Source organism: Triturus cristatus, chromosome 8 (genome assembly GCF_964204655.1).
Source record: "Triturus cristatus chromosome 8, aTriCri1.1, whole genome shotgun sequence".
NCBI classification, from domain to species: domain Eukaryota; kingdom Metazoa; phylum Chordata; class Amphibia; order Caudata; family Salamandridae; genus Triturus; species Triturus cristatus.
Window position 1 is genome coordinate 272,643,266 of NC_140591.1, and position 16,716 is coordinate 272,659,981.

Sequence of the window (16,716 nt, forward strand, 5' to 3'; positions counted from 1 at the left end):
GTTTTGTGTTCGCTTATTGGCAAAGCGTGGTTTAGGCCAATTCAGATTATTAATTCTCCAGTTTCAGTTTATTATTTTCTTTACAGTGTTGGTGGATGTGCAGTATGTTGTGACACAAGTCAATAGGTCTGCTGGTTCTTCTCGTGGAACAGATTCCAGTAGACTTTCTCTGGGCTGATTCCTTGCTCTTTTTTGGCACTTCTTTATCGTCTTCATCGGGTAATTCCTCAGTTCTAGCTTATGTTCTAAAGCTTTAGCTTGGGTCTTGTAGTCCGTCAGCTTGCTGCAGTTTCGTTTCAGTCGTAGAAACTGACTATAGGGTAAGTTTTCCCTCAAGGGTCGGGGGTGGAAACTGTTGTATGATAAAATACTGTTTCTTGCTGTTGGCTTGTAGAAGGTTTTGGTTTGTAGTGTATTATTTTCAGAGAAAATCGTGACATCAAGGAAGTCTATTTTTCTGTTATCTGATGAATATGTGAACTTGAAACACTCATCTCTTGTGTTCATCCATGCAAGAAATTCTTGCAGAGCTTCTTGAGTGTCTTCCCAGATCATTAGAATGTCATCTATGTATCTGCGCCAGAATTTCATCCGTGTCAGGAAGGGGTTGTTGGGTTTCTGTATCCATTGTCGTTCAAAATCACTGACGTATAGTCCCGCTACACTTTCAACCACACACGCTAATCGAGTCCTTCCGAGTAACGGGTTCTTTCCTGGGTGCAATGATTGTTTTCAGAATGTACAACAGACAGCATACATGCACTCCATGACTTTCATTCGTAACTAAGATATAAAGAATCAGGTACATGTTCGATAAGTGAGACAGCGCATTCACTATACCTGCCACTGCCCCACTGTCTTGAGCAATTGACTATCATGTTAATAAATTAATAAATCTTTATCACTAGCCTTTGACGCCAATATCAACCTAGCGTGATGTACGCTCCTGTAAACTTGAACCAATCCGCAATGTTTTTCCCAATCTTTTTTGTATTTATATTTATTTACATGCATAACTTATGCTAGGAACTCACACCCAATGTGGTAAACTGAGTAATTCTGTTTCAGCAGTCTCCTCCTGAAACTATTAAATGTATTAAGTTTCATGTACAACTGCACTTTTCTTCTTTTTCTTTTCAGGTACAGATACTATTGGTCTGACCTTATGACTCAAGAGTGGTGAGTACACCTCTCACTGCAGAGCCCAAAGGGGCCCCGCATACTTAACTTCGGTCCTGACGAAAGCCCCTAGAATATACAGAGGGCTGAAACATGTTGACCCTAAACAGTGCGCTAGATCAGTAACTCGTTCTTAGAAACGCACAATACTTATTTTACCCTCCCACATCACTGCCTCCCTAATAAATCATTGAGGATACAAGTGATACAGGGATTTTAATTATTTCACAAGAGCACAAGCACCTTTTTTACCCTTATTTCTGACCACTACTGACAGTACCAGCGGGTCTTCCTCCAGGTGGAGGTCAGCATTTTTACAAAGAAAAAGACCCAATGATGATGCAGAAACAGCACACAAAGGCGGAGAATCAAAATATACCGCCACCGACCTGTGTACATGTATGAGGGTTTTTATGACGGATACTATCGAAAGACCCTGGTTACACAGGACAAGTGGTCCATTCTCAACCCCCCCCCCCCTTCATTTATAGCAGGGTAGACGTAGGCACAGACCAAAGCTGGCAAAACAATACTGGTGTCGCTCGACTCGGAATACCATAACCAATACTTAAGCACTAGACTGGGACATAAGGGCGACATGGACTGTAGGATAAGCTGCGATTATACCCAAGGGCCTATACACACGGTTTTATAGTTAAATTTGCTGTGGTATTAATTTGTTCATCATGATCTGTCAATGTACTTCTCAAGGGGTCCTCTTGTTGGAGAGAAACTGAGATGCTCAACTGCTACTGTCAAGTATTTTATAACACCTGGAGGGGGTACGGTGGCCCTCCCGTGTTGATGGACTTATTTAGGAGGGTACACAAACCCTGCATGCTGTACGAGAAAGAGCTATGGACACTAGCAATCAAACTGTCCCTGACTTCCTTCCACCGATATGGAGTATTCTAATAGTGTACTGGATGTGGTTCTGTTACTTGCACGTATTATAAAGGCAATGAAGACATTTAAAAAAAATGAAACATTCCCCAAAAATTATTTTTTATTATCAAGGTTAAGAAGGCACCCTGGAAGCATAGGCCAGTAGAGATAAGTTACGCATCATGGGCCTAAAACGCCAAACATGAGCAAGATGGAAGACAACATTGAAAATCTTGTGGCTTGCCGTTTTGGCCTCTATAATCTTTCCTGCATGTTCACCATAGAACGCACTCACCGATCTCTGGCCCGAGGCCCCTTCCAGGGGTTCCAGCATGTGTAATTACAACCCGCCACTTAAAATTAAAGAGTTCGCAACACACTCAGGCTTTCCGAAGAAACACATGATCTCTCCCACGAAGGCAACGCAATCTCAACCTTTCCAGACTTTACAATAGCAATGTGTAGGAAGCAGGCTCTCTATGCAGTGTACTAAACTAAAGTACACTATTTAAAGAGTCCTGGAAATCCACAAATGGTATACAGAGGTATAAGTAGATAATGCTAACTCTCTTTCCGGGGTAGCGTTAGGGCAGTTAGGCTTTTCTGAGGGTAGTGCTAAGCATTTGTTAGACTCCCAGGGGCAATAAATGGGACAAACACTCAAAAATAAATCCAAGACCAATTTATAAAAAATAGTATCGATTTTTATGTCATTTCTAAGAGCATGAACACAGTTCTAAGGTAAGTACTTTCGGAGAAAGGATATTGCAAAGTTCGGAAAATATATCACTTTTGTCTGCAAATATGCACCATGGGAAACAATGCAGAAAAAGTAGAAAAATGTTATAATTTCAGGCAATGCTTTCAAGAAGTTCACCTTCTAATTTTAGGTCGATTTCTGGACCAGGTCCAAAGTTTCAGCAGGAGAAGTTCGAGAGAGTCCCGGATCGGTCGGGAGCAAAGTGCTGAGGGTCTTGGAAGCTGCCATGCGAAGACGAAGGGGGCCACTTGAAAGTACCCTGCACAAGAGGACTTAGAGGTAAGTCCGGTCAGGCTCCTTGGAGGGAGGCGGTTGCAAGGGCTGGGGAATCATGGGAGCACAGCAGGTTAGTCGATGCCGGGCCAGGTGCAGGGCGAGCAGGTCAGCCAGGTGTCGTACAACTTGAAGTCCTCGCGGTCAGGAGCAAGCAACTTGGAGAGGTGATCTCGGGACAACTGGGCCACTCAGGAAGTGGATCTCTGAATTGTCGACGTCCCTTGATAGGTGCTTGCTTCTCGTGTCCGTTGTGGACTCTTCTTCTCTGTGTTTTCCTTTGGGGGTCTGGTACCCCGAGTATTGGGACGCCACAGCTCTGGTAGGTCCTAGTTTCTCCATCTTTATTGAGGAGACAGATCTGACCCTCCGGAGCTGTTGCACCCTTTCTTGCTTCAGTGCTGCATCGAGGTCATCGGAAAACAGCAAGTCGACAAACCAAACTTCACGGGATTAGTGCCTGTGGTGTGCAGGGGAGTGATACCTTCACTCCAAGGGAGCTTCTTCGTGATTTCTTGAAGGCTGGAGGTGCTCCAGGGTTCTTTGAGTCCTTTCAGGTTAATGACGACACAGCAGGCAGTGACTGTCGAGTCCTCGGATCAACAGGCAGGGTTTGGCACCTTTTTCTTCTGCAGCAGGGCTTCAGTTCTCATGCAGCAGGTCTTCTTTGTCCTGGTCTTCTCTTTTCCGTCGAATCTGATGTTCAGGTCCTGAGGAGCAAGCTAAACACTGAATTTAGGGGCATTAGAAGGGGGGACAGATAGTAGCCAATGTGATACCTACCTTTAGGGTGTCTACACCCTCTAGTGACTACTTCCTGCGGGAAGGGGCACTACCCTAGTCCTGATAGGTGGTTTTTCCATCATCCCAAAATGGTGGAATTTTAGGACAGGGGTTCACCTTGCCTGCCCTGCCCTAAAGGTGGTGTAGGCTAAGTGGGGTCTCTCCTCCTAATCTAATTGTCCCACTTTTACTCCAGCTAATGGGGAGCATGGCCTCCACCACTATCTGGAGGCTCCTGGGTTGGATTTCAAAGGCGGCATTGCCTTTGAAGCTTCCCGACAAGGAAGGCCATCCTGTCCGGGAGGAGGTGTGAAGCACCTCCGCCAAGAGCAGGCTTTGTCTCTGCCCTCTGAGAGCGCTGGCTCTCATCCCATGAGGTCAAAACATGTCTGGTGGAGAAAACAAGTCAAAGACCACTACAGAGCTTGGTAGGTTTTCTGGGGACCCTCTGAAAGGGTCTCCTGTGTGCATTTATTAATAAATCCACTACTGGCATCAGTGAGGAGTTATTAAAACAAGATGATTGGTACTAAACACCTTAGAAATCAGCTAAGCCATCATGGGGCTAGGAAACTCGTGTTGACAAGTTTTCACCCATGTACTCTTTATGGCTTCTTGTCCTCTTAATATCTCAGAATAGTCTGGACATTGTAGGGGCATATCTACACATGTCACTTTGTCCTCACATAGGATATAGTGCACCATTCCTTAGGACTAATGGCCTGCAGTAGGGGTGACTTACCTATATCTTATGCAGTATACAGGTAGCATGGCACCCAGGGCTGTGTGCCATGTTGACTCTTTGGATTTCTCTGCACCAAGACACGCAGCCTGCAATGGCAGTGTACATAGTCTTGGTGAATGGTCCCTGGGGTAGCAAAACCAGTGATGCAGCCCCAGGTTCCGGTTCAGTACCCCAGGGGTACCACTTACTAGGGACTTACAGGGGTGGCTGAAGCTATGCCAATCATGGTACATTATTTGGGAAGGAGATCTGGCACTAAGGACTTATAGGGGTGGCTGAAGTTGTGCCAATCATGGTACATTATTTGGGAAGGAGATCTGGCACTGGGAACCTGGTTAGCAGGGACCCACTGCACTTATAGTTCAAAATCACATCAGGCATCGAGCAAAAAGTGGGGGCTAACCATGCCACAAGAGGCACTTTCTTACATGAACCCCCCCCCATCACCAACGAAAGAGGATGAGACTAACCTTCCCCGAGAGAGTCTTCATTGTCTAAGTTGAAGAACCTTGAAAGGCCATCTGCATTGGCATGGACAGTCCCAGGTCTGTGTTCCACTTCAAAGTCCATTCCCTGTAGGGAAATGGACCACCTTAGCAGTTTGGGATTTACAACTTTCATTCACATTAACCACCTGAGAGGCCTGTGGTCGGTTTGAACAATTAACTGAGAGTCAAACTGATATGGCCTCAGCTTCTTCAGGGACCAGATCACAGCAAAGGCTTCCCTCTCAACAATGGCACTCCAATGCAGGAGAAGCCTTCTACCTATGAAAGCCACTGGCTGGTCTTGACCATGGTCATTTATTTGGGATAGGACAACTGGTCGGGTTCAGAAGCAGCTGTCTGCACAATGAATAGCTTGACACAATCTGGAGCTTTCAGAACAGGTACAGAGCACATTGCTTCCTTCAGAGTGTCGAAAGCCTTTTGATAGCTCACTGTCCGGTTCACCTTTGTGGGTAGTCTTTTGGAGGTCAGTTCTGTGAGGGATGTCACAATGGTGCTATAGTCCTTCGCAAACCTCCTGTAGTACCCAAACAAACCAAGGAAGGCCATGACTAGAGTCTGGGTTGTTGGAGCCACCCAGTCCAGAATGATCTGGATCTTGGGCTCCAATGGTTGAACCTGGCCTTCACCAACTAGGTGGCCCAAGTATACAATGTTCTCCTCTCCTATCTAGCACTTGCTTGCCTTGATAGTGAGGCCTGCACTTCTCAGAGCCTCTAGTACTTTCACAGGGTGGATCAGGTGATCCTGCAAGGTGGAGCTAAAGACAGAAATATCATCTAGCTAAGTTGCACTGAAGGATGTCAAACCAGCAAGGACTTTGCTCACCAACTTTTGAAAAGTGGCAGTTACATTGTTCAGACCTAAAGGCATCACAGTAAACTGATAATGCCCATCTGGGGTTGAAAATGCAGATCTTTCTTTAGCTCCTGGAATCAGACCTATACTCAGATATGTGGCTGCTCCCAGCCTGTCAATTAGGTCATCTGCTTTTGGAATTGGGTATGCATCAGGTTTGGTCACAGCATTGAGGCCCCTACAGTTCACACAGAAACTTGTCTCTTTATCACCACCCTGGGTAGGAGGTTTGGGGACTAACCCCACTGGGCTGGCCCAGGGGATGTCAGATGGCTCTAGGACTCCCAATTCCAGCATCTTGCTTGCCTCAGCTTTGATGCTATCTTTCACATGATCAGACTGTCTGTATATTTTGTTTTTGACAGGTAGGTTTTCACCAGTGTCCGCATCATGGGTACACCAGGTAGTCTGGCCAGGGATTAAAGAGAAGATCTCAGCAAACTGATTTAGGACTTGACTGCAATCAGTCTGCTGTTGGGCCGTGAGGGTGTCTGACAAGACAACTCCTTCCACTGAACCATCTTTTGGATTGTTGGACAGGAGGTCAGGGAGAGATTCACTCTCTGCTTCCTGATCCTCATCTGTAACCATGAGCATGGTCACATCTGCCTGGTCATAGTAGGGTTTAAGGGGGTTTACATGGATAACCCTCTTGGGGTTCCTGCAAGAGCCAAGGTCCACCAGATAGGTGACCTCTCCCATTCTCTCTATGATAGGGTAGGACCCACTTCACTTATCTTGGAGAGCCATTGGATCCACTGGCTCCAAAACAGACACCTTCTGCCCTGGTTGGAATTCAACCATAGCAGCCTTTTGGTCATACCATTGCTTCTGAAGCTCTTGGCTGGTCTCAAGGTTTTTGTTTGCTTTATCAAAGTATTCAGCCATTCTGGAGCAGAGGTCAAGCACATAGTCCACTATGTCCTGTTTAGGTTCAACACGTGGTTTCTCCCATCCCTCCTTCACAAGACACAATGGTCCCCTAATATGGTGACCAAACAGAAGTTCAAATGGAGAGAAACCCACTCCCTTGTGTGGCACTTTTCTGTTGGCAAAAAACAGGCACGGAAGTAAGACATGCCTTCTCCTTCTAAGGTTTTCAGGGAATCCACCAATCATACCTTTCATGGTCTTGTTACATTTTTCAACAAGGTCATTACACTGCGATTGTAGGGGGTAGTAAACCTATTGGTCACTCCATACTCCTTTCACATGTGTTTAATGCAACCAGACATTAAGTTTGTAGTTCTGTCTGATATCACCTCCTTAGGGTATCTCACCCTGGTAAATATACTAATAAAGGTCCTGGCCACTTCAGGGACAGTGTTAGTCCTAAGGGGAATAGCTTCAGGATACCTGGTGGCACGATCCACTACCACCAGAATATATCTGTTCCTTGAGGCCGTAGGAGGGTCAAGGGGACCAACAATGTAATTCCCTACCTTTTCAAAGGGAACTCCAACCACTGGAAGTGGAATCAAGTGGGCCTTTGGGTGGCCACCTGGCTTGCCACTGGCTTGACAGGTGGTACAGGAGTTACAAAACTCCTTTACCTTCTGGTGCATGCCCCATATTGCTACTGAAGTGGACCACGTGTCCGTCACCCTACTCACAATCCTGCTGGGATAGCCCACCCCAAACACTTCTTAAACCATCAATCCAATAGTATGCACACTCTTGGCCTGATATAAATTATGCTCCAAAACATCACATCCCACGCTGTATGTGCTGGAACAACCTATAGGCCGCCATCTACATCTTCCACCCATAAATTAAACAAAAACCCTATTAAAGCTGAAGAACATGAACCTGGAACAAATAGGGCACCTGTTCTCAAATGGGTAATCCTTGATCTGACACACATAATTGATAAAATAAACTGTACCCTCCTCAATACCTTCATTTTTCATTTTCATTTCATTTCCTTATTCGATCAAGTTAAAAATGATCATAAAAGTACAAATGAATTCTTCATCATAAAATTGTACAGAGTTTTGTTTGTAAAAATACAGATACTTCAGCATGATTCTAGAATACAAACATAGATACATTAAAATCTTTAAAACATCATAAACCATTTCATATACACGCAATCCTCTTCCTCATACAGGCCTATAAGAATGACGTTACTGAGTAGCAAACTAAAGGGTCAGGTAATGATTTTAAGAAGAAGAGTGCCACTCGACACTGCTTAAAATTTCCTTTCTTTAAAATTGGTTTTAAGTAATCATTTCTTTCATTCTTATATAGCCTGCAGAATAAAACTAAATGCAATTCGGTTTGGGATGACAGGTTATCACAAGGGCATGCACTAAGCTCGGAATGATTATATGTTTTTTCCGGGTACCCTAGCATAAGAGGGATCAAGTTAGTGCGGAACCTGAGTTATATAAATCTGTGTTGGGTCCTATTTACATTCGCTAAATAAGAGAATCCCCCTTCTATTAATGGTGGATTGAGGCTGTATATATGGACAGCGTGTTTTTCTTTTTGCTGTTCTCTGCGCTTGTACTCAGACATTAGCAGGAACAATACCTTCCTTTATTACACAATATGCCGCACACATGCAAGATGGCCTTCATGTCCCTGACACAAGCTCTACCACACAGCAAAACACTACTACTGCTCCTAACCACAAATACCCTTAGGAACCTAGTGTCGCATTTATACAACTCAATTCAAGAGGAATCTCCTATTACTATACCCGACCAGAGAAAAATGGTCTAACGTTTTACCTGGCAGATCACTGATGAGGAAAGGAGATCTGTTTCACTCAAACAGGTAACATTGCTTCCAATAGTACACCACATGTAATCAACTTCAAATTCTTGTGCTGTGTGTATAGCACTCCTCTGTCACAGTTCAAATATGACCTTACAACTAACTTTGCCTGCAGAGATGTCAGGCCCCAATGGTGGAATTTCTACATCCAGCCTGAACATGTCTCCAGATACATACATTTTGGGAGGATATATTTTCCCATAGTTTCCACCACTATACCAATCTCCCCTTTCCCCGCCCTCCTGGGAACCACTGCACTCCTGGCCTATGTTAAACATCTTACCCCAAGTATCAAGGAATTATTAGCCACTGAGCTACTAACTAAGCACTAAATAGCATGCATGTGGGAACAAGATTTCTCTCCTCCCATCAAAGACTTGCTTAAGAATTTGGTATTTTTCAATAAGCAGCTCAAAATGTACAGTCCACACTCCCACATGCCCCTGCAACCTGTTCTCTTAAAACCCACATTTTCCTTTTCCATTTTACAAGACTCTATAATTTAGGCATAAAACGGTTTTGGCATTCACAAGGCGACTCTTTACTAAACATCGAGACTATGCTTTGGCATCCGGTTTTATGTCAAACAACATTACTATAGCCACATCACCTTGGAAATTGACGTATACTGCAGCTGAAGACTGAGTATTGTCCAACACCTCTTGACATTGCCTATGTTACCTTATATGTTGGTGTGTTAAATGCACAATTGTACTTTCCATGGTGCAACTTGTTTTTTTACTTCTATGTTGTATGTTGGTTTATTGAAAAGTAAAAAAAAAATCCTATCTTCTGACTTGAACAATCTCACATGATCTAAAATACAGTGTGTGATATAAGTTTTAGAGTTGGGTAACACTGCTAATGCTTGTGAATATAAATGGGCTGCTCGGCTAATATGAATGTCAGTCTAAAGTCTAACACTTTTGTAGTGTGATGATACATGCATGCAGTTTATGATTACATTCAGAAAACCAAATCAAATGACTCGGTTTCACTAAAGAAATTCAGCTGATACCATGAAAATGATATTCCAGAGAACACTGTAGCAATTTATAGTCTTCAAACTGGGCAAGACAGGTGCAGACAAAAAAAATTACGATGAGAAGCAAGGTTACCCAGGGTTAGTGCCTTAATATACTAGAGTTCAAAGGTGACCAGCACATTCTAGCTCTCTATTGGAATGTGACTCTCCCTATGTGGATGCCATCTGTAGTTGGGAAAGATACGCCAAACACTCAGATTCCATCTTAAAAGTAATTTTTTTTACTTACATCTGCATTCAATATTAATTATGTGAAGTTAATATTCAAGATATAGGTGTTCTGAATGATTGAATGTAAAGAACTATAAATGTACCTCATGCCTATGTCCATCTACCTCGATTGGCCTCCGTGATGAATCCTCTCCTACACTAACCAAAAGTAATGCATACTGTGTTGATGTTCCTGACACTAACTCACAAGGTAAAATCTTTGACTGGGTCAACCAACTTGGTGTATCTAAACTGTGCCAGGTTCACTTGAAAATGTGCCTAGGTCCTATCAAAACAAACAGGGACTCCAGATTGCCAAGTTACTTTTTCTTGGTGCTTTTTGCCATAAAACATAAAAAATTCATAGCTCCCATTCCTCTTATTAGGTATTAATCACGTTTATGTAATTTCTCTAATCAAATGTTTCTCTATATTTAGAAATTGGCTGTGGGATTTTTACTTTGTTGTGTTTTGATCTTTTAACTGTTTTGGTACTGCTAAATACTTAACACACTTTTGCTTGAGTTAAGCCTGTCTGCTCTGTGCCAAAAGTAATAGGGGTTGATCCCAGGTTTATTCATTGAACTTGTGTATTGGACTGGAAAAGATGTTAGACCTATTACTTGGGAAAAACTCACATCCTCCTCAACCAATTTTTTTATATCATATCTACTATGGCCCTAAATAATATAAGCAATGTCAGTCCCCACTTATTTACAAAAGCTAATTTCACGCACTGTAACTGTTGCCATATCACTATGTATTCCAACTCAGTGTCTGTGCTCCGAGGCAAAGTTACGTTTGAAACAGAAGGGGGATGGGAGCACACTGCTACCTCCCAGCACAGTTCGCCCCTTTGCATCCTGGTACATGCAGTTCAATTTAAATGCTTACTTGAAATTTTGCAGAGTGTCTCACCAAAGTTGGTGCAGGTTAGTGCTGTTAATCTCTAGACACATGTGTTTCTGGATTTCATCCTTCTTCAGTAGAGATAAAACGAAATTCTTCTGGGGTTTGCTGAGAAAGCTGCCACAATCCTCTCAGGTCTCTGTACCTCTCCATGGCGCACAGGTGCCTCCCATGAGCTCGTCAGCCCAGTGGCTCAAGGGAGCCTTTTTGAAACAGAAGGGGGATGGGAGCACACTGCTACCTCCCAGCACAGTTCGCCCCTTTGCATCCTGGTACATGCAGTTCAATTTAAATGCTTACTTGAAATTTTGCAGAGTGTCTCACCAAAGTTGGTGCAGGTTAGTGCTGTTAATCTCTAGACACATGTGTTTCTGGATTTCATCCTTCTTCAGTAGAGATAAAACAAAATTCTTCTGGGGTTTGCTGAGAAAGCTGCCACAATCCTCTCAGGTCTCTGTACCTCTCGCTGGCGCACAGGTGCCTCCCATGAGCTCGTCAGCCCAGTGGCTCAAGGGAGCCTTTTTGAAACAGAAGGGGGATGGGAGCACACTGCTACCTCCCAGCACAGTTCGCCCCTTTGCATCCTGGTATATGCAGTTCAATTTAAATGCTTACTTGAAATTTTGCAGAGTGTCTCACCAAAGTTGGTGCAGGTTAGTGCTGTTAATCTCTAGACACATGTGTTTCTGGATTTCATCCTTCTTCAGTAGAGATAAAACGAAATTCTTCTGGGGTTTGCTGAGAAAGCTGCCACAATCCTCTCAGGTCTCTGTACCTCTCCCTGGCGCACAGGTGCCTCCCATGAGCTCGTCAGCCCAGTGGCTCAAGGGAGCCTTTTTGAAACAGAAGGGGGATGGGAGCACACTGCTACCTCCCAGCACAGTTCGCCCCTTTGCATCCTGGTACATGCAGTTCAATTTAAATGCTTACTTGAAATTTTGCAGAGTGTCTCACCAAAGTTGGTGCAGGTTAGTGCTGTTAATCTCTAGACACATGTGTTTCTGGATTTCATCCTTCTTCAGTAGAGATAAAACGAAATTCTTCTGGGGTTTGCTGAGAAAGCTGCCACAATCCTCTCAGGTCTCTGTACCTTTCCCTGGCGCACAGGTGCCTCCCATGAGCTCGTCAGCCCAGTGGCTCAAGGGAGCCTTTTTGAAACAGAAGGGGGATGGGAGCACACTGCTACCTCCCAGCACAGTTCGCCCCTTTGCATCCTGGTACATGCAGTTCAATTTAAATGCTTACTTGAAATTTTGCAGAGTGTCTCACCAAAGTTGGTGCAGGTTAGTGCTGTTAATCTCTAGACACATGTGTTTCTGGATTTCATCCTTCTTCAGTAGAGATAAAAATGAAATTCTTCTGGGGTTTGCTGAGAAAGCTGCCACAATCCTCTCAGGTCTCTGTACCTCTCCCTGGCGCACAGGTGCCTCCCATGAGCTCGTCAGCCCAGTGGCTCAAGGGAGCCTTTTTGAAACAGAAGGGGGATGGGAGCACACTGCTACCTCCCAGCACAGTTCGCCCCTTTGCATCCTGGTACATGCAGTTCAATTTAAATGCTTACTTGAAATTTTGCAGAGTGTCTCACCAAAGTTGGTGCAGGTTAGTGCTGTTAATCTCTAGACACATGTGTTTCTGGATTTCATCCTTCTTCAGTAGAGATAAAACGAAATTCTTCTGGGGTTTGCTGAGAAAGCTGCCACAATCCTCTCAGGTCTCTGTACCTCTCCCTGGCGCACAGGTGCCTCCCATGAGCTCGTCAGCCCAGTGGCTCAAGGGAGCCTTTTTGAAACAGAAGGGGGATGGGAGCACACTGCTACCTCCCAGCACAGTTCGCCCCTTTGCATCCTGGTACATGCAGTTCAATTTAAATGCTTACTTGAAATTTTGCAGAGTGTCTCACCAAAGTTGGTGCAGGTTAGTGCTGTTAATCTCTAGACACATGTGTTTCTGGATTTCATCCTTCTTCAGTAGAGATAAAACGAAATTCTTCTGGGGTTTGCTGAGAAAGCTGCCACAATCCTCTCAGGTCTCTGTACCTCTCCCTGGCGCACAGGTGCCTCCCATGAGCTCGTCAGCCCAGTGGCTCAAGGGAGCCTTTTTGAAACAGAAGGGGGATGGGAGCACACTGCTACCTCCCAGCACAGTTCGCCCCTTTGCATCCTGGTACATGCAGTTCAATTTAAATGCTTACTTGAAATTTTGCAGAGTGTCTCACCAAAGTTGGTGCAGGTTAGTGCTGTTAATCTCTAGACACATGTGTTTCTGGATTTCATCCTTCTTCAGTAGAGATAAAACGAAATTCTTCTGGGGTTTGCTGAGAAAGCTGCCACAATCCTCTCAGGTCTCTGTACCTCTAACTGGCGCACAGGTGCCTCCCATGAGGTCGTCAGCCCAGTGGCTCAAGGGAGCCTTTTTGAAACAGAAGGGGGATGGGAGCACACTGCTACCTCCCAGCACAGTTCGCCCCTTTGCATCCTGGTACATGCAGTTCAATTTAAATGCTTACTTGAAATTTTGCAGAGTGTCTCACCAAAGTTGGTGCAGGTTAGTGCTGTTAATCTCTAGACACATGTGTTTCTGGATTTCATCCTTCTTCAGTAGAGATAAAACGAAATTCTTCTGGGGTTTGCTGAGAAAGCTGCCACAATCCTCTCAGGTCTCTGTACCTCTCCCTGGCGCACAGGTGCCTCCCATGAGCTCGTCAGCCCAGTGGCTCAAGGGAGCCTTTTTGAAACAGAAGGGGGATGGGAGCACACTGCTACCTCCCAGCACAGTTCGCCCCTTTGCATCCTGGTACATGCAGTTCAATTTAAATGCTTACTTGAAATTTTGCAGAGTGTCTCACCAAAGTTGGTGCAGGTTAGTGCTGTTAATCTCTAGACACATGTGTTTCTGGATTTCATCCTTCTTCAGTAGAGATAAAACGAAATTCTTCTGGGGTTTGCTGAGAAAGGTGCCACAATCCTCTCAGGTCTCTGTACCTCTCCCTGGCGCACAGGTGCCTCCCATGAGCTCGTCAGCCACGCGGCAGTCCACGCGGCACCGCTTTACACTGTCCTACTCCCTGCTGACGAGAGGCAACTACCTCGAAACACGTGTCCAGGGATGGCTAAATGCAACACATACTGTTCTCTTTACACATCGTGGCATAGGCGTACCCGCCGTCGCCACTTCATTTACCACAGTCCTTTGGGGCAACTTGCTGGTGTGACGAGCAGTGTGCGACCAATCTGTGTACAAATTATTACGGCTCCCTTGAGCTAACGGGCTGACGAGCCTTGGATCTGCACCTGCGCGCCATGAGAGGTACTTGACCTGTTTTTAATTACATTTTGGCAGTCCACGCGGCACCCCTTTACACTGTCCTACTCCCTGCTGACGAGAGGCAACTACCTCGAAACACGTGTCCAGGGATGGCTAAATGCAACACATACTGTTCTCTTTACACATCGTGGCATAGGCGTACCCGCCGTCGCCACTTCATTTACCACAGTCCTTTGGGGCAACTTGCTGGTGTGACGAGCAGTGTGCGACCAATCTGTGTACAAATTATTACGGCTCCCTTGAGCTAACGGGCTGACGAGCCTTGGATCTGCACCTGCGCGCCATGAGAGGTACTTGACCTGTTTTTAATCACATTTTGGCAGTCCGCGCGGCACCCCTTTACACTGTCCTACTCCCTGCTGACGAGAGGCAACTACCTCGAAACACGTGTCCAGGGATGGCTAAATGCAACACATACTGTTCTCTGTACACATCGTGGCATAGGCGTACCCGCCGTCGCCACTTCATTTACCACAGTCCTTTGGGGCAACTTGCTGGTGTGACGAGCAGTGTGCGACCAATCTGTGTACAAGTTACGTTTTGCAGTGTGTGCTACAGAAGCAAAAATACATGAACATAAACAGTGTTACTGTCAGTGACCTGTGGATCAGGAAGTGTGCGTTTTCTCCTCTGCACAACTTTCAAACTATATTGTCACTATTAACTTTGCATTACCGGTGGGTCTAGTCGGGGAATTAATCCTAACTCTTGTTCGGTTCACTGAAAACTCATCCTACTGCACCATCCTGATCTAGCCAAGAGACGTCACCCTGGACCATAGGATTGCATTTTATGACCCCTCAACTGCTAGAAAGAAAAAGGTGGTTATATCCCATGGTTTGCTGATCTACAGGGTTACTCCTTATTGCCTTGTTGACAACTTCTATTTTATGGTGATATGCAAATGTATTTTGAGTACTTTTAAATCTTAAGTCTAGATGTAATTTAAGTGCCTTTAAATCTTAAATGCCTTGCCTGGATCATGCAAAATGTTGAATATTTCTAAGTCGCTAAGCACCATTTTTCACTGAAGAAGGGACTGCTTTTAATGCCCTGCTGTTCAGAATTTATCAGTTTACTTGGAGGTGAAAGCTAACTAGCTGTACATTTCGGTGTATGTGACCAACATCCATTCATCAAAGTACAGAAAAGTGGATCTATAAGTGCAAAGGGAATCTAAGAACTCAAAGTAAACTGTTTTAAATGTACAAGTTTCAGAGATGGATAACATTGGGAGCAATAGAGAAAAAAGCACACAAATATTGTTAACTATGGAAAGCATGAGTAATCATTTGAAAATACAATTCCCAAAATGAAGCCAGGGTAAACAACAAAAACAGCATAGAAATACAAAATACCTTTTTCCACAAAGTTTAGATACAGAGAAATCTTTTGCTTGGAATCGTCCGACATGATCTCTTCTCCGCAAAGGGTAGTGTATGCTCTTTTGGCTTCATCTATTGTGCCATATCTTACAAAGGAATATGGTTTGTTGGGAGGCATTAGAAGAACTTCCACAATTCCACATTTCTCCAATACAGATTGCAGCTGCTGTCTGCACACTCCATTACCCAGACCGCCATTGGCCACCACCAGATTCTAACAACAGAAAAAAAGTACTAATGAAATAATTGTTTTCAAAAATGTGTTTTTACATTTTCAGTTTAGTTTTAAAAATATATTTTTTTATTAAGGTATTTTTGACATTATAGCATTGAATATAACCAAAACGAAGTCTCCTATTTTTCTTACAGTCAAGGAATGTAACTGTGCCCCGTAACCAGGATAATACACCAATATCATAGAACATACCACCATGATTGAGTAAAAACCATAGCATAACGTCATGTAGGGCAGAAATCTCAGAACCTAAGTTCAACAGTCGAAATAATGTGTGAAGTCATAGAGATGATTCTTTGCCAATAATGTCTGACTTAAATATATGTAGAGAAAGAATAACAAAGTCTACTGCAAGGGAAATCCAGAGCTAAAGATTGCTGTGGTGGAATATAAGGAGTATTGTAGAAGAGGGTCACTGTTGAAATGCTTCACAGATATCCAGGAGATAGCAAGGACCGGGAAGCAGTCCTCACATGTATCAGGGATCCTATGGAAATAGAAGGGTCCTTGTCTGTTTAGGGGGAGGATACAACCCTGGCATTTGCCCCCTCTTCTTATGTCAAGGTTGCGCGTGGGACAAGGGGGCTGAGTCACTAGTGCTATACCGAGGTTAGTATGCTACATATGGCGGATGTTTTGGCGTTGGGGAACAAAGGGAATCTATATTCCTTCAAGGGGGCGAGGCATTATCTCTGATAGGCAACCAGTGTCGTCAGGGGCTCATCCCAGTCTTCTGCACAGTTGCACAATTCTCTCCTCTCCTCTCTATGAAGGATCTAACTTTCTGCTTGAGCCCATTGCAGAGTCACTGTGTGCCACATTTCTACTGATGGGG

General features: G+C 44.4%; 1 protein-coding gene across 4 annotated transcripts in view; it reads right to left on the reverse strand.

Moving 5' to 3' along the window:
- Nucleotides 1-16,716, reverse strand: part of ALKBH8 (alkB homolog 8, tRNA methyltransferase) — a 438,016-nt gene that overhangs the window by 361,737 nt on the left and 59,563 nt on the right. For all 4 annotated transcript variants that reach the window (XM_085621497.1, XM_085621495.1, XM_085621496.1 and 1 more), the window contains exon 3: nt 15,620-15,860. In XM_085621497.1, the coding sequence (XP_085477623.1) occupies nt 15,620-15,860 (241 nt within the window). The remainder of the gene's footprint in view (nt 1-15,619; nt 15,861-16,716) is intronic.